At 40.2% G+C, this 18,882-nt stretch overlaps 1 protein-coding gene across 1 annotated transcript in view; it reads right to left on the minus strand.

The window, feature by feature from the left end:
• drc11 (dynein regulatory complex subunit 11) overlaps positions 1-18,882 on the minus strand; it is a gene marked incomplete at its 5' end in the record, with an annotated part of 137,972 nt that overhangs the window by 101,964 nt on the left and 17,126 nt on the right. Inside the window, 5 exons of the mRNA XM_080422482.1 lie at positions 593-664; positions 4,938-5,132; positions 7,000-7,119; positions 8,577-8,694; positions 9,382-9,594. Of these exons, the coding sequence (XP_080278608.1) occupies positions 593-664; positions 4,938-5,132; positions 7,000-7,119; positions 8,577-8,694; positions 9,382-9,594 (718 nt within the window). The remainder of the gene's footprint in view (positions 1-592; positions 665-4,937; positions 5,133-6,999; positions 7,120-8,576; positions 8,695-9,381; positions 9,595-18,882) is intronic.

The following is an 18,882-nucleotide window of genomic DNA, read 5'->3' on the forward strand; positions in this document are numbered from 1 at the left end:
GCTGTTCTTATCAATGATGGACAAAACCTCCTAACTCCACTTGCACTGGATTTGGGTAAAGTGGTGATAATATAATGACACATGCAAGTATCTGATAATATATAAAGTCACAATACCAAGTTTGATGAGGCAGTATTGCTTTGTTTTTAAAATATAAGGTTTTCTTCATTTTCTGAAAAATTTATATTTTGTTTTTCATTTCCTGAACAATTACCATTTTGGATTTAGCTGGTTCCGGCCGAACAGCAGAGATATCATATAATTAAATATAAAATAAAAGAAAAACACAGAAAAAAACGTTTTATGGTCATGATTCATGTCATCTCGTGATGGCTTGATTCGAGGCTTAAATTAATAAATATAAATATTTTTGGAAATGTCAATGGAAAAATGCATTGAGTTTTTTCTTCCGGCACCAAAAAAAACAGGAAGTGGGCGGGAACTGCGACGCTCTATTGCTTGGACTGAACTGATTTTATGCAGGACAGAGATTGCAGTTTATCTAAAATTGTTAGTGACACAAAAATGTGGCAATTGGGACATGCTGCAACATGTTCAAGTCACATTGTAATCAGTGACTTGAGGGACTTACCATTCCAAGAAATATCAGTTCTTCCAGACGCTCCCTCTTAGTTCTCCTCCTCTGACTGTAGCCCAGCCACACCTACAGTACACACATATATGAGGTTACACGCTTACAAATCATCATCAACCGATTAAAAACAGGAACGCATCTGTGTCATTTTAGATTTTACCTATTTATATGCAGCACATTGGTTGGCTACTCAAAAATAGCAGATATACAAGCTCATAGCGCGTCACTTCGTGGCGCGCTATGAGCTTGTAGATCTTCTATTTTTTTTTTATCGTGAAAATCTGTGACAAATCTTTGAATATATGTATTTTTTAAAGTGGAAATGTTTTACTCAAATCTTTGCTTCTGGGGGTCCCTGGAAGAATCTTTTGACATGCGGGTCCGTGGCCAAATACATATCCTTGACATGAAAACGTTAGAGCACCACTGATATAGCGACAAACGTTTTTCAGAAAACTTAGGATTTAGACATTTGTAAAATCGGCCTCAGGTCTTAAAAATATTTTTTCTTTTCTATTTTGACACAAAGGCAAATACTGGAACCAATAATCAGTTAATTTAGCAGACCCAAATACAGAATTTTAAATAAAAATAGACTGGCACCCTGGTGGTTCAAACTAGTCTGTGCACATACTGTAACTAATGTCCTGTCTACGGTTTGTCCCTGTCTCTTTCCATTGCACCGTCCAGCAAATTAGAAATAGTTTCAAAATATGTTTTTCTTCTTCGAATGTTAATGTTACTATAAGACAATGCCTGTATGGATCATTTTGCAACAATAACCTCTCTTTACACTACTCTCATCGGTGTGTGTTGGACTCAAAGTTCCAGCAGAGAGATGCCTAGCTCATGTTGTGAGCTTGTAGATCTGCAATCTGGATGATATCATACTCCACAAAGAAGCAAGACAATGGGCCAGCCAACTACAGATAAGACCAACACTGTTAAGTGAATGGTATATGTCAAGGCATCCTACTCAGACACAAGCTGCGGGGCAACATTAATGTTAATCGTGATAGTGTGACCGCACACTGGCCTTGTGGTTAGCGTGCCTCCGCCCTGAGAATGGGAGGTACGAGTTCAATCCCTGGCCGAGGTCTACAGTACCAAAGACTATAAAAATGGTACCAATGCCTCCCTGCTCGGCACTCTGCATCAATTGGGGGTAAGTCCCTGCGACATGCTAACGTCATGTCCAGGGGGTACATCAAGCTGCCTCATGCTACAGAAACAGGAGAAAGGCTCCTGACCTATGGGGCAACGCTCGGGAACTGCTTGCTCCTAAAGTGACTTTCTTATTGTGAGGAGTACGTTATTCTTGTGAGGTGCACTGCAACGGTAGTTACATAGATATGATATCATGCAACACTTAAAGGAGTAGTTCACCCAAAACAAATCTTATTTTCTATCAATTACACACTCCATGAAGCCTTGAATTCATTTGTTTTGTGATCAAGTTTTTTTTTTTCACATAGCTGGAGGATTGAAGCCTTGAATTCATGAAGATTTTTTTGTTTTAGTCACATTCCTAAGCCAATAATTTGAAATTCAAATTATTGGCTTAGGAATGCGACAATAACAAAAAGAAATGTCCATGAATTCAAGGCTTCATGGGGTGTGTAATTGATAGAAAATACGTAATTTCTTGGGTTAAACTACTCCTTTAAGCACACACTTTTACAACAAAACACCCCAAAAAGATAAGCCCTAGATTCAAACCAAACGTTTCCGAAAAACAAACCACTTTATATGTACTTATTATTACATACCAAAGTGAAAGCTTCCCTTTCAGCCAAAACAGAACATAATGAACTGCTGTGAATGGGGTCCATTGACATTCTCAGCAAAGTGCTAAAAGTCCAGACATGACGTCAAACCTTCTCTATCACAACACAGTGCTACTGACGTGCTGTTGTGAATTTGGTCCCAGTCACACTACAAGCTAAAACACACCGGGATTACCAGCTCTTAAATCTCTTTGGCAGCTAAGCGATCAGATGAGTTACAGCTGGTCAAATCCAGAGTCTGGAAAAAAATGGGATACTGAAACAACTGTAATTAAAAACGGGCAGTATTGGTCGACACTTATTCCTTGGAACCAGATTTCAAGGACCTTTAAATAAACTTATTGCAGGTCCACAAGCACAAGCGTTTCCCTGTGGAAATCCAGGGCACAAAAAGCTGCCAACCCTGTTATATGTAGCAGGTTCATAAAAATAAATAGAGGTAGTTGTCATCTCAAACACAAGCAAATTGAGTCTAATGGTGAGTCAAAACTGTCAATCAGACCTCATAATAGGGGTTTACAACTTTGTTCGAACAGTCCTCAAAAGTGTTGTTTTCGTTTATACAATATATGGGGTTGTCTGTGTTTATACAATATATATGGGTCTTAATATATGTCTGTCTATAACACCCAAGATTCGAACCCGTGGATAAGCCAACATCTTGTCCACTAGCCTAAAGGGAATTCCCCCTTGGCCGGGTAGGCTTTTGCTCAGAGCTCAGAGCCACTCTGCTAAATCTGCATAGTTAGTGCATGCATGCATGTATGTCCACAAATACTTGCCCAAACACATACGTGTATGTATGTATAGTCACAAAGAGAAGTCCAGCCAGTTAAAAGGTAGAAGGGTGCTCAACAGGGACAACTTGAATAAGAAGAAAAATACCTGGGCAATTCAGAAGAGACTATTAAACCAAATAAAACACTAGAGCACACGACTGGGTCTGCACGATTTATTATCATTTTGCAGGGGTGACTGACGCAGTGTTGATTTCGTCGACTAAAACTATGACGAAAAATTTTCATCAACTACCTTTTTTCACTGACGAAAACAAAATTAAAACGAAATAAAAACTAAGCTACGACTAATACTAAATATATTGACAATTTCGTCAACAAATAAAAACTAGACTAAAATGTTAGGGAAGACTGGAGAAGAGATCCAGTAGAACTAAAAGACAAGTCATTTTATGTTAGGTTGCGCTGGGGTGTTGCGCTCTGAAAATAGCAGATCTACAAGCTCACAACGCGTCGCGCGTGAGCTTGTAGATCGGCTATTTTCAGCATGCAACCACGTGTAAAATCAGCCATTACGACACCATCAAGGTCCGCAAAAAATCATTTTAGTCGACTAAATCATCTTATAACTAGTCTATTTGAAAATAGACTAGACTAGAAAATAGACTAGACCAGAAATAGAATAGACTAGACTAGGTAACATTTTAGTACTTTTACTTTTGGTACTTTAAATACATTTTGATACCAATGCTTTTGTACTTTTACTCAAGTAAATTTTTGATTCCGGACTTTTACTTGTAACAGAGTACTTCTACACTGCAGTATCGATACTTTTACTAAGGTAAAACATTTGAGTATTTTTTCCACCACTGATAAAAACCTTCATTTACCCAGAGTACATGCACCGAGCATGAATGCACTTATTGTGCACGGCCCTGCTTCACCAGCAGTAACCTCTATGCCACCCCTGACCCAAATTAATGAGTGTAGGTGGTTTGTATTTGGATCTATGGCACTAACTAATAACAATCTCTGTTGGTCTTGATATGGCGGTTGACAGGTGATGAGTAGATGATAACAGCAGTGGGCCTCACATTACAGGGTCACCATCGCATCAATGCCTCTTTGTTATGAGATATGTTGATTAAATTATCTGAAGATATCTCATCATAAGATTACATTTTAATTATTAGAATAATAATCATGTGGTGTAAGAAGGTTGTTGGATATTCTGAACTTCGATGATGATTAATAATAATAATAATAATAATAATACATCCAATTTAAATAGCGTTTTTTCTTGGTACTCAAAGTCGCTTTACAACAAAACAATTAAATTACTATTAATTATTTGTAATTTAATATTTTTGATGTGGTACCTGAATAAGTTTAGTTGTGTGTGTGAATTAACCCATTAAGACCTGAGGCCGATTCTACAAATGTCTTCTAAATCCTTCTTCTAGTTTTCTGAAAAAAAACCTGTTGCTATAATATCAGTGGTTCTCAAACTTTTTCATGTCAAGGACCGACAAAATTATATGTATTTGGCCGCGGACCCCCATCTCAAAATATTTTTAGATGGGGGACCCCCAGGATATTTTCTGTCCCCAGGATATTTCTGGGGGACCCCCCCCCCCCCCGAAGCAGAGATTTGAGTTCAAAATGTTCAAAATAGCAGATCTACAAGCTCATAGCGCGGCACGAAGTGACGCGCTATGAGCTTGTATATCTGCTATTTTTGAATAGCCAAAGTATGAAATGACACAGATGCTTTCCTGTCATATGCCAGGTTAAAACCCGCATTTGTCCCTCCCTTACCTTCTGGATGCGTGTCGCAGCCTGGTCAGGGGTCATTGTGGTCGTGGCGCGGCGGCACGCGCCCACCAGTGCCTCTTTCGCTGCCCGCTGGATCTCCTTCATGAATTTGGCCCTCAGGCGACCCTGGCGCGCCCGCTCACAAACCTGCAGGATTCGCACAGCCTCCTCGAGGCACATGGTCCGTACGGACGAGATCTGGGCCACACAAAACAAGACACATTTTATACACACGGTATTGCTTCATAGAGAGAGAGAGAGAGAGAGAGACTGATACAGGTCTCATTCCTGTACGTATTTTGTACTATGTTGTGCTTGTTAAAGGAACACTACTGTATGTAACTTTTGTTTTACGAATAAAATGTAATTTTTTCCAATCTATATGGTAGAGCAGGGGTCTTCAACAGGGGGTCCGGGACCCCTAGGGGGTCCTCAGAGTTACTACGGGGGGGTTCGCCCAATCTTAGTGTGATTTTTACATTAGCCACTTCAACCCAGCATCCCTATTCTGAGGAGAACCTTAGCCAAAATACACTATGTATGTAATGGGGGTCCCTGCTTCATCTCTCTTTCAGCTAGGGGGTCCTTGGACTGAAAACGTGGAAGACCCCTGTTGTAGAGTATAACACAATATAACTTAATTGGGGTGGTTGTATTTTGTTTCCCTGCTCTTCTATTGAGACACAAGATCTGACACGAATTTTGACCTGATGGTCAAGATTCAATGTATGCATCCCCTGAGCAAGCAGGCAGGCTCTATTAGCTCAACGGTAAAAACTTCAGCACTTGCACAGGAAACCAGGTTCAAATCCGGTGTAGAAGAGGAAAGTTACATAGTGCTGCTTTAAATAATATATTACCTTTTTTATCCTTTATTTAACCAGAGACATAATGATTTACATCAAGTGAGTCCTGGCCAAGAAGGCCGTATTTCATAAATTACCCCCACTATAGACTAGAGGACACAAATAACATATATAACATATCAATGGATGTAACAGAACAGCAATGAAAAGAACATACTTCAGTGGTTAATACATTTAAGTGTATGAAGGTCATTTATATGTGAACTCTGACTCTGACTGTTTAGAAACAAGTACATTCTGTGGTTAACAGTGCTTCAGTCTGGGTTTTAAAGGAGAATTCCGGACAAATTAAGTGTTATCTTTCATGTCTCGTTACTCACCTAGCGACGTAAAAAGTGGCGTTCTTTTTTTCCATATATTCCCCTGTCGTCATTTTTTAAACACCCTCCGTTGTTATAATGGGAGCGCGTGGGGTAGTGAAGTTCGTCTATTATAACCGACGCAATGTTATTTTTTTCTCTACTACGATTCATTGTAGAGTCTCATGATAGTCAAACATGCGCTGAAAATTCCTGCGAGCCTGCCGTTAATGGCGAACGATTTAACACTGGATGCTTGTTTCTTTCCAGAACCTGGCAACTCGTGTTGCCAGATTCTGGAAACAAGCAACCAGTGTTAAATCGTTCGCCAAAAATAACATTGCGTCGGTTATAATAGACGAACTTCACTACCCCACGCGCTCCCATTATAACAACGGAGGGTGTTTAAAAAATGACGACAGGGGAATATATGGAAAAAAAGAACGCCACTTTTTACGTCGCTAGGTGAGTAACGAGACATGAAAGATAACACTTAATTTGTCCGGAATTCTCCTTTAAGTGTATGAGGGCCATTCATATGTGAACTCTGAGCACAGTGCAACCTAGAAACATGTACATTCTGAGGTCAAAAGTGCTCCAGTCTGGGTCTTAAAATCACTTAAAATCATCAGTTAGTTGGTATGAAATGGTCAGCTTTCGGGTCCCTTCGCAGATTATTCCAGGATGATGTTGCAGCATACAGCTGAAGGCACTTTCACCAAACTCTGTCCTTGTGTTTGGAAAATGATATAACTAATAAAATCTGTGATCTCAGCTTGTGATCGTAACGCGATTATACTTCATAGACAGACTGTGCAGAACGTCTAAAATCTGTGACCGTAATGTCATTATGCTTCATAGACGGGCCGCGGAGAAGGTCTAATCTGTGTCATTTCTCACCGGCTCTTGTTCAACGAGACCTCCTTTGGCCAGAATGTGAGCAAGCATCTTCTCTCTGTCTCTCAGTACTTGCATCCGTTCTCTCAAATACCACCGCGGGATGGGTATTTCAAGGTCACCCTGCAACAACAACAACAACGTCATCAGATAAGTGCATGGGAGGTTATTCATGTCTCACATGGGGCTGTCACGATTACAAAAGTTTAAGTTTATGAATAATTGTGATTTAATTGTGTTTTTGGCTTTGAACATTGGAACATATATGAATCAAAATTGTATTTCTGTTTGGCCTTTTAGGCTTTGTAATAAAAAATTTGCTGGAGTCATAGGACTACATGTTTGAAGCGGTATAGGCCCTACCACTATGACACCCCTGGTGTCCGAGGGGCATAATGTTTGGGAGCACAGACCTTGGCCCTACAGTATCTACTGATTCTTGCTCGATCAGATCAGAAAACTGCACCATAAGTTCATCCCGGGCTAGCCTTGCTGCTAGAGCCTCAAGTGTTTATGGGTGCGACCTCTGTTATCTTGGTTAATGAACTTCTTGTCCTGAATGGAACCTCTCAGGCAGTGCTTACTCCCAGGCTGTGTACTGTCCCAATAAATATTTGGGTTAGAGAGTTAGGGACATTGCTGGTTTAGAGTTCTGCCTATGATACAAGCTGGGGCAAAAAAGTCCCTTTCGCAGCCCTCTCTCTGGCAATAGCAGCCATGATGGATGCTTGCAATGTCTGCGTACGCAAGGCCAATTCATTCCTGAGGAGGAGACACTCAAATAACATGAACATGAACATCACAGGAAATTAAAAAGAAGCTTATTGAAAGCAGCAAATAGGACCACTCAGAGCCAAGAAACACTGCTATTGTGCCAATTTCAACTTGAAAATTTGCATGGCCTTTAATTGCTTTAATTAAAGCAATGCCTAGATTTCTTTTTTTCGGTTATTTGATTCTACTCACACGGGACATACAGGACAGCGCAGAGAGACAGGAAATTACAGTGAGGGAGAAAGATATGCAACACAGGTCTCCAGCTGGAATCGAACCAGGAACATTGCATTTATGTTGTCAAAGGTGGTTATCTACAAGTGCACCCTATGTTTAGCTTAGCTGTTCAGTGATACATCATGAAAATTAAGTGGTATTATAGTTATTTAAAATTATGAATGATTCATTAAATCAATCAACTATGGTTGTACTCGACTAGAGAAGTTCTTAGTAGACTAAAAGTCATAGGAATTTGTCATCTATGATTATTTCATTTAATCAACAAATATTTAAAATAGTTTTTGCAGCATTAAATCATGCAGAGAGCAGCCTTTTCAGGTTGGTCAGGTTGAGAAATCGTCACGTTGATTTCACAATGACAACTGGCTATTGAAAGTTATAAACTGGCAGAACTAAAGGGTTATATCTAAAGTTTACAAGAGATGTGTATGGAAATAAACCATAAAAAAAATACAAATACAAATCAATTAACAAAGTCTTGGTTGTCTAAGAAAATCATCTGATTAATCGCTTCTCCCAAGCAATCTAATTGATGATCATCAGTCACAAGGAGAAGCAGCACTCACCGGTGTCAGCTTGAGGTCTTGTAGGATGTCATCAAAGAAGTGGAACTCGGACAGCTCCAGCTCCACCATCTCGTTCTTCAGCTCCAGCAGCCGACCCATCACCCCGTCCAGCACACACCTGACCAAGTGGTGTAAAGTAACTAAGTACATTTACTCTGTACTGTACTTGAGTACAATGTTGAGGTATTTTTACTTTGCTGGAGTATTTCCAATGTTCAATACTTTTACTTCTACTCCACTACATCTCAGAGGAAAATATTGTACTTTTACTCCACTACAATTATTTGAAAACTTTAGTTACTAGTTTCTTTGCAGATATACATTATTATATTATAAAACATACATTAACCACTTTAGCCCATTTTATACCATAGACCAGGGGTTTTCAACTGATTTTGACCCAGGGACCACCATCCTGACTAAGAGCAACCTGGGGACCACCACTATTGTGCGTGGTGGGTCCATCATAGACCCACCCCACACAATAGTGGTGGGGGGTTCATGCACCACAGGGAGCTGGAGAAAATAGCTATAATATCAATATAATATCCAGACCACCGGTTGAAAACCCCTGCCATAGACTATTTGAAAATAGACGATCTGCGAGCTTGTAGATCTGCTATTTTCAAACATTTTATACTTTTACTTTTGGTACTTTAAGTATATTTTTATGCCAATACTTTTGTACTTTGTTACAAGTAAAAGGCCTGCATTCAAAATGTTACTTGAGCAAGAGTATTTTAATATTGTGGTATTGCTACTTTTACTCAAGTAAAATATCCGAGTACTTCTTCCACCAACGCACCTGACAACGCGTCTCTTCTGAGGGTGGACCACCTGGTCGTAGACGGCCTCCAGGCTGCGGAATATCTGGAGGTACTTGATGTAGAAGGTGGCGAGGCTCTGGAAGATCTGAACGCGGTCTCTCTGCGGCCGTGGCGGGGTCGCGGGGGGCAACTCGTCCACCAGAAGATCCTCTAGCGCCCGCTGGCAGGCAGCCCACATCCTGGCATAGGAGCTAAGGCAAAGGAGGGTATATTAGATAGTATACCCTATAGTAGCCTACAGTATATAAGAAGTAAAAGTAGCAATACCACAATATAAAAATGTTACTTGAGTAAAAGTTAACAAGTATTGGCATCAAAATATACTTAAAGTATCAAAAGTAAAAGTACTAAAATGTTTGAAAAGTTTGCAGAAGCTCACAACGTGTCGCATAGCGACACGTTGTGAGCTTGTAGATCGGCTATTTTCAAATAAGCTCTGTATATAATAGGGCTGAAGTGGTTAATATATGTTTATGTTTTATAATATAATAATTTATATCTACAAAGTAACTAGTAACTGAAGTTTTCAAATAATTGTAGTGGAGTGAAAAGTACGATATTTGCCTCTGAGATGTAGTGGAGTAGAAGTAAAAGTACTGAAAATTGGAAATACTCCAGTATATTAAAAATACCTCAAAATTGTACTTAAGTACAGTACTTGAGTAAATGTACTTAGTTACTTTACACCACTGCAATCAACTACCAGGTAGGATAGAACACTGTTTCTCAACATCAGGTTTGAGGACCACCAGTGGTACTGTAATGGACCCTTCCGGAGTCTGTAAAATGGAACCAAATTGGACCCTTGCGGGTTCCATATGTACACTCTCAGACTTAAATGAACACTGAGGATTTCACAGTGTAGATTGGGGTTCCAGTAGTCTTTAGTCTATTCAGTGACTCAACCTATTTCATTTCAAGGATCCCCAGTTTGATATGCATTAGGCCACGGACCCCTATTTTGGTTTGTTTTTTTTCTGCTCTGGGACCCCAATCTACAATGTAAAACCCCTCAGTGTTAAAGGAGTAGTTCACTCAGTAGTTACAGGACCCCAATGGAAACAAGCCATAGTGCTCTCTTGGGCTTATCCTTTTAGCATCCTTTTTTATGGAACTGTACCTCTGTGCTTTTTTTTTGCAAACTGTTAATAAAGTATCCAATCAATAAATCAATCCCCAAAAATGACTTATTTTCTATCAATTACACACCCCATGAAGCCTTCATGGAGATTCTTTTGTTTTTGTCGCATTTCTAAGCCAATAATTTGATGACCGACGGAGTCTCCGGTAAGAGACTTAAAGGAGACTCTGCAAGTCTCCTACCAGAGACTCCGCCAGTCATCAAATTATTCGCTTAGGAATGCGTCAAAAACAAAAAAGTATCCCTGAATTCAAGGCTTCATGGGGTGTGTAATTGATAGAAAATAAGTATTTTTGGGTGAACTACTCCTTTAGTTTAACTCACAGTGTACAAAAGGGTGGCCTCCTGATCCTATGTTGCGAAACAGTGGGTTAGAAAACCAGCAGACAGACAGACAGACAGACAGACAGACAGACAGACAGACAGACAGACAGACAGACAGACAGACACAGACACACACACACACACACACACACACACACACACACACACACACACACACACACACACACACACACACACACACACACACACACACACACACACACACACACACACACACACACACACACACACACACACACACACACACACACACAGTGTGGTCTAAATGTGTTAGATTTAAGATGATAGAGTGTGAACGTGTGTGGGTGGCTTTTATGAGCTCAGTCCATGTCACAACACGATACGCACAGACAGTAGATTACCAGTTATTTTACATTACACATTATGCTGTAACTATAGCAACTATAACTCTAGCTATATTACATTGGAATCAGAATTGGGTGGGTACATTCATACTCTATGTCATAGAGCATGAATGTTTTTGTGTCATTGTAGACTAGAGTCTATGATGATGACACAAGAAAATATGACATTGAAATAAATATCTTATAGAAATAGAGCAGACATACAGTACATTTTACAGACACAAATTACATAATTGTACTGGTTTTTAATTTATTTAAATAGGCAGTCCCACTGAGATAATCAATTATCTTTCCTAGAACAGCAATGCAGTGAGTATAACAGTTGGGGAAAGAAAAAAGAAAACATGAACAAGATACCGATCTTGTTCATGTCAAAAACCTGTCAAAAACAATTAGCTTCTTGTGACTTTCCAGACCACTTTCTGTTTTCCATAAGTTTCCAAACCTCTGTTACCAATAGTTTTAATGAAATACTTTATTTGTTGACAACTGTTAAGCATTTTTTTCAGTCACTGCCAATTCCCCGTGCACACTGAGGTTCTTGTCGCTGACAACACTTTGGGCTGTGGACAGTGTTGCCAGATTGAGAGAGAAATAAGCAACCCTACGAAAACAAGCCCAAATGAAGCGACTATAGGCCACATGAGCGCTTTAAACCTATATGCATCGGATATTTGAAAATAGCATATCTACAAGCTCGGCGCGACGCGTTGTGAGCTTGTAGATATGCTATTTTCAAAACAATCTTCAAAAAAGTGACAAATCTGGTATTGGGGTCCCTGGCACAAAATATTTTTAGTCCAACAGTTGCCCGACAGCAACGATATCATAAAAAAAACCTTCTTCTCGATAAATCAATTAACCTACATAAGCAAGATTAAGTCGGTTATTGGTTCTAAATATCGGTTTCAATACATGTTCGGTTAGTTGCCGAGCCCTACCACCTAGATGCCCATTTTTACGGAAATACTTCCTCCTTAACTAGTAAGGTGAAGCAGCCGTTGTAATCCTTCTCTGTGCACCTTGCACTGGTCTGTCAACAGCCTCTGGCAGGTGGTGTGTGGGTCCAAACCTTCAAACAGACTTAACGCCCCCTGACTTACACACCTGCTAAGGGCAAGGACCACCCACCATCACCTGTGTCAACAATCTCTGGTTTCACCAGGTAAAGCCAGTGAGTCAACGTTTGTATGCTATCTGTTAACCTGTCTTCGATGAACTGGAAAGAAATGAATGAGGGTGACTTATCTACTTATACTTATATAGAATAGACTTATATCTATTCTATATTGATGTTAGTGAAAATAAACAGGAATAATTAAATGATTAACTGTACCCCCTTATGGGTAAGGGGTACATGTATTACTATGCATTATTACTTTTTTTCTCCCCAATTTAGTTGTTATGCCAATTAATTCTTCTCCACACACATCTGTGTGTTGTCACTGCTGTTGTATCCTACTGACTCACCTGCCAGTGAGGAGCCCCCACTGGGAGGACGTAGAGCCTCTGTCCTACTCCTCCCGCCCAACACTCCCTACTGACAGGTGCCGCCCGAAGCCCATATCCCCAATTTTCTTTTCTTTTTCTTCATGACGTTCAGTTTTACCACACATTAAAAGTCTTTGTCATGGTCCTTCAAACGTGTATAGAAAGTTTTAACAAAAAATTCCACTCTGTTGATCCATGGCAGGTGTTTTTCTCTCACATTTCGAAAGCCTTTTCAACTGCAATGAAAAAAGAAATCTTTGCCTGCGGGTGTCGCTGGTGAGGGATTTTGCCTGTCAATCATCGCCTCTGCTCCGCCCCCCCCCCAAAGGAAAGGATAGGGGAGGGGCGAGGAGGAGAGTGGGCGGGATTAATCGGCTGTGACCTCACTGTCGAGGGCCAAGCTCAGATTACTTTTCAGCCTAATTATTCAGAAAACCCCAGACCACAGAAAATCCACTGAATGTTCAAAGTTCAGATTTTTTGGGTGTAATTGAGGTCATAAAACCCCCAAAAAAACATTAAAAAAAAAAAAGTGAAAATGAATGTCATAGAACCTTTAACGCTTCCATTATAGCATGATAACTTTCCAGGAATAGAAAGCCTGCCGTTTCTATTAGCTTGGATTCGCCATCGATGATGTCACTGGTAGGTGGGTTTCTGAACTGTCTTACAGCCCTCCTCTGAGACACAGAAGGGGTAGGCAAAAATGGCAACATATTATAATGAGCATTAGTAAGGACCAATTCTATGAAGATAGGTTGAAAACGGCTCAAGTGATCCTTTAATGATTTAGAATCAGTCAGAAGTCACTTTACAATTACAATAAGGAAACAAACACTTCAAGTAAGATTAGCTTGTTTCTGTTTGTCCTATATTTCCTACATTTTGATTTATCATCCCCCACAATCATCTCTCTCTATATATATATATTTAATGTATTTTTACTTTCTCACTTCTTTCACACGTAACGCATATGCACACATCATTATGGAAATAGGTTTGACTGTTTGACAATGACTGTATCTGAGACTGATCCCGTACAAACATGCTTTTCAATTAGCTATTTACATTGACCTCACATTTTGTTTATTGCCTACCAGGGTAACTTGTTCACGGGGGATGGGGGGGGGAGGGGCAGTTTGAATGGGGTGGTGGTGGGCGATAGTGGGTGGGGAAGGGGGAGGAGTAGGGAGGAGGCTGAGGGGGCAGTTTTGGCCGACGACATTTACAATCAAAAGGAGAGGAGGGAGACATGGTGTGTGGGATTTAAGCAGAAACCCAACTGGTGCCCGGCAACAAAGCCTCCATGTCAAAGAATCCCATCGGGGGGGAGACACTCTACTGGAACCCCAAAGAAATGCTAGGTCAACAAATCACACAGGGCTTTTTACCTGACAGGAAATGAAGAGTGAATTTGTTTTTATACAGAACCATCTCCCTTTACTCGTGAAAATGTACTCTAACAAAGACGATCTACAGACACAGCTTTACATTCTAAAGATATTTGAACAATACAAAATGATCTTCAAATTGGGAATGAATACGCGTACACGGTCAGTCCTATGAGTAACAACATCCAGTTACACTATTGACAACTCACGTACCCTCAATATTGACTTTTAAGTGGTCAATATGCATCCATTCATTGACACCCAGACAAATTCATACATTCACAGATCCTGCTGACTAAGTGATTAACCGCATACCATAGTGTTCCTATTCAGGGGAATACAAGAACGGTTGGACCAATGCCTACTTGCCGACCTCGGAACTTGGTATAAAAAGCTTATGTTATTATGCATCCTCAAAATAGAGTGGCTACAACACTCCAAATAATGTGAGCATACATAGCATAGGCTCAATGAACCAGCTTCACTTAAGCAAATAAGCCACACAAACTAAACATTCTATCTATAGGAATACATATTTTCTCGGAACGCTCGGTGGCCAGATATACCTGGTCCTGGTGCCACTGCCGACCGTTCCGAGGTCACTGGAATTTGACTGGAGGCGAATAGGTATTGGTGCCGACCATTCCGCCATTCAGGGCCAGCGAAAATAGCCGATATATAAGCTCGACGTGCCGCAATGCGTGAGCTTGTAGATAGGCTATTTTCGGCGAAGATATGTAGTGTAGAGGGGGGAAAGGAGGGGGGGCCTAGTATAGACCCCTGGGGGACTCCGGTAAACAAAGTATAGGGTTTAAATGTTAAAAAAATTCTGAGGAATCGCTTTGTGAGAAATAAGCAGTGACTCCAGAAATAGTCACACGTTCATAAACAGAGTGGGAAATTAACACGTCAACTGCCAAACGCTGGTAAACTTTGAATGTGTCCGGTAAGCCTCTCTAACTAGCCAGTCATTTTGGCAAGTAGGGCCAGCCATCATTCTAAGGTCCCGTTCTTTTTAAGAAAACTTATTAGGCTTGTAAAGTAGTGCAAATGGCTAACTTTTGGCATCCGTCAACCACTGCAGCCAGCAGACAAACGACACTGCAAAATATATACAGTGAGTAACCACTTCAGCCCCCATACATTTCGGCCATTATGCCAGTCAATGCCGATCAGATACCACGTAATTTATCATAGGCTACCGTATGATGATATTTCATTTACAGTCATATTTTGATTGCTTCAGTTGATGTTGCACGACTATTTTATACTCTGAAGGTCCTTACACACCAGGGCGATTTTTTTCATGCGAATAATACGTTTTTTTTAAAAACCTTATAAAGTCAATGCAAGCTTCCACACCAGTTTCGCGGAGCGAAAAAGCGTCTTTTAATTATTCGGAACGAGTCCGAATTTTGCGTATATTCGCCGGTGTGTAACCACCTTTACTGTACTATTTACATTATAATTGTACTAACTTGTAGCTGCACATTAACAGTTATTAATGGAAGTCGTATTTATTCCTAGATCAGTGGTTCTCAAACCTTTTAATTTCAAGGACCCCCATGACTCTGAATGCATTCAAATGGAACCGCATTTTTTTTTCCATTTGTACACTCTCAGAGTCACAGACCTGTAAGGGTCTATTTGGAAACCCCCCAAGGAACCCAGATGGTCCCTGGACACCACTTTGAGAGCCACTGTCCTAGATTTTTTTTAAATTAGCACACTGGTATCGGATCATTATACTGGTATCGACCGATACACAAGTTAAGTTATGGGTATCGGAATCGGTATCTGGAAGGAGAAAATGGTATCGGTACATCTCTAGTTACTTGTATTATTTTCCAAGCCAAATAGAATGTATAAACTAGGACAGGACTTCAGCATGATCTGGCTACCTGTAGTTGGAGGCTTATCAATCACAGTCAGCATTTGGCTGTTACTTTATGCTATTTATTAATACAGCGACTATTTCTAGAATACTTTTTTCATGAAGAAAGTGTCAGTTTGTCAGCTAGCCAATCAGTGCCAGCACATGCCCAACTGTCACCTTTCTCTTGTGGGGAAAACACCATGACCTGAAGTTCATAATTATGTGCATATTAAATATGTTTAGAGTGGACCCTCTTATTAACCACTTAACCCCTGTATACTTTGAGGACTGGCGTCCCCAGGAGGGGCTATACTTGGCCTCCTCCTTTTTTCCCTCCGCACCAAATCTCTTTGCCGAAAATAGCTGATCTACAAGCTCACGACACGTCGTGTTTGCGATACGTTGTGACCTTGTAGATCTGCTATTTTCACCGAATATTCACAGATTTTCGCCCAGAATTGGGACTCTATAGGATTCATGTGGTTAACTAATTTGATGCATTTATCTAATCATGTGGTTAACTGGTCAATTAAGCTGTGAAATGTTTTCAAAGTATATATTAAGTTCTGTACAGCAATTCTCAAACTTTTTCGTGCAGAGACCCCCAAATGTATATATATATATATATATATATATATATATATATTTGGCTGCGGACCCCCACCTCAAAATGTTTTGTGCCAGGGACCCCCCAGAAGAGAAGATTTGTGTTTAAAAATTAAAAAAAATTCAAACACTTTCAAGATATTTCAAAAATACTCAGCTTGTATATCTGCTATTTTTGAATAGCCAACATATACAATATAGATAAAGCGGTTAAAATGTGTTAACAAATTTAGCTGAGGTCACCCTGGTACCACCCCCACAAGGACCCCTGGGGGTCCCCAGACCCCTCTTTGAGAACCACGCTGTACAGTATCATGTTATATTCAAATTGCGGGCATCTTATTTTATAACAAATCTGTGTTTTTCTCTTGGTGCTAAATGGCATTCAATGAGCCCAAAAGGCATTCCCCTGTCTGTTACTATGGTAACAACAACACAGCAGCACATGTGGACACAATCTCCTCCTCTCTCTTGTTCTCTCAGTCAGTGGATTGTGGAATATTTGAGGATTAGCAGAGGATTAGACAACTATTAGGTTGTCGTGTTTGACTGTGGGCTTATATCTACCAATAAACATTAAGATGGAAAACATCAAACCCTTCCTTTGAAAAAAAAGAAAGTTTAATTATACCCATATATATTTCATCCTGAAAAGCTATACACAGATTCTGTATGAATCTAGGCAGTATTCCAAAGACTACAATCAACATCAGTAACAGGCTGTTACTTTAAACCACTGGTTCTCAAAGTGTGGGGTCCAGCCGTCCAGGGACCCTCAGGGTTCCTTGAGGGGATTCCAAAAGAAATACACCCATACGGGTCTGTGAGATTTGCACAAATGGAACCAAATGGTCCCTATACGGATCCATTTGGTTCCATGTATGCACCTCTCAGAGTTGGGGTCCTCCTTGGCATTTTAAAGTTTGAGAACCTCTGCCTTAAACAACAAGAGAGACACTGATAGGGACACAATTAAAATATACTGCATACGTGCATAATATAAGCAGCAATGATTACCTGTGCGACATCTCGTCTGCAGAGATTCCAACTGATGTGTCCTCCAGACTGCAGACAGAGCAATGTTCAAGACAGGTTGTCTCCCTTGAGACAGTCGCCTAATAACACAGATGATTACTACTGTATGTAAGTGAGACAGTGTCTCACGAGACAGTGTTAACTCCGCAGCATGCTGTGATAACTAAAACACTAAAGACCAAAACTTGCAGTAGATCGTCTTATAAATATCTCTCTGATAACACTTTTACTTAAAGCATTAAACATGGACATCGGGGGGTTTCATGCCTCTCTAGTGGCATTACAAATTAGTTATTAAATGAATTACTTCACCCATCCGAAGCTCGACAAAAAAAGTTCAATCCACCCACAACAAGCTGTGTGTGTGTTTGCTTGATCGCTCTCTGTGCGCTGGAGCGTCTAGCAACCAACCGACCTAGCCCTGAAACATGATTGTCATGACATGACCGTCATGGATGAACTTCAACCTGGTGTTTTCACTTTCTCTATTTACGGCCCGTACATCTTACATTAAAGTTCATATTTCAAATATAAAGTGCTTAACTCATGGCTACGGATGTTACCATTATGTACGGTGCCTCAATATTACCCGTATATTCCGTGTTGTTCAATAAAAAGCATTTTAATCCAATCGGTGGCCATTTTCTCCGTATTGCCTCCATAGACCTTCATCTGCACGACCCCATCGGTTGGGAGGTGTATTGCACTCTGATACATTATAACTATGAGAGAATGGCCACCAATCGGATTAAAAGTCTTTTCATTGAAAAATACAGAATATACGGGTACTTCTGAGAAACCGAACATAATTGTAACATCCATGGCCATAGATTAAGCACTTTATATTTGAATTTTGAACGTCTATGTAGATGTATGGGCTGTAAATGGAGAAAGTGCAAATACCAGGTTGAAGTTCATCCATGATGGTCATGACGGACCAGACCACCGTCGTGTGATCCATGGCTACAGACCAAACGCCACGCCTGCGCACTGTGCGTAATAGCCTGACAATTATACTCCGTCGTACGACGGTGTCGCAGAAAATAGCATAGATAAGAGTTTTAAAAGAAGATCTACAAGCCCTCACAGGGAGTTGCTAGTGCAGAACAGAGTGTGCAGTTCAGTTTGAAGAACTCATGAGTCGGTTATTGCCATAAATCAAATAATAAAACGCATCTAGAAACATAAATAACTGCTAGGCTATAATAATTGTTAAATATTACATTTAA

This window comes from Gymnoscopelus braueri (assembly GCF_963280865.1).
Source record: "Gymnoscopelus braueri genome assembly, chromosome: 24".
In the NCBI taxonomy this organism is placed as follows: domain Eukaryota; kingdom Metazoa; phylum Chordata; class Actinopteri; order Myctophiformes; family Myctophidae; genus Gymnoscopelus; species Gymnoscopelus braueri.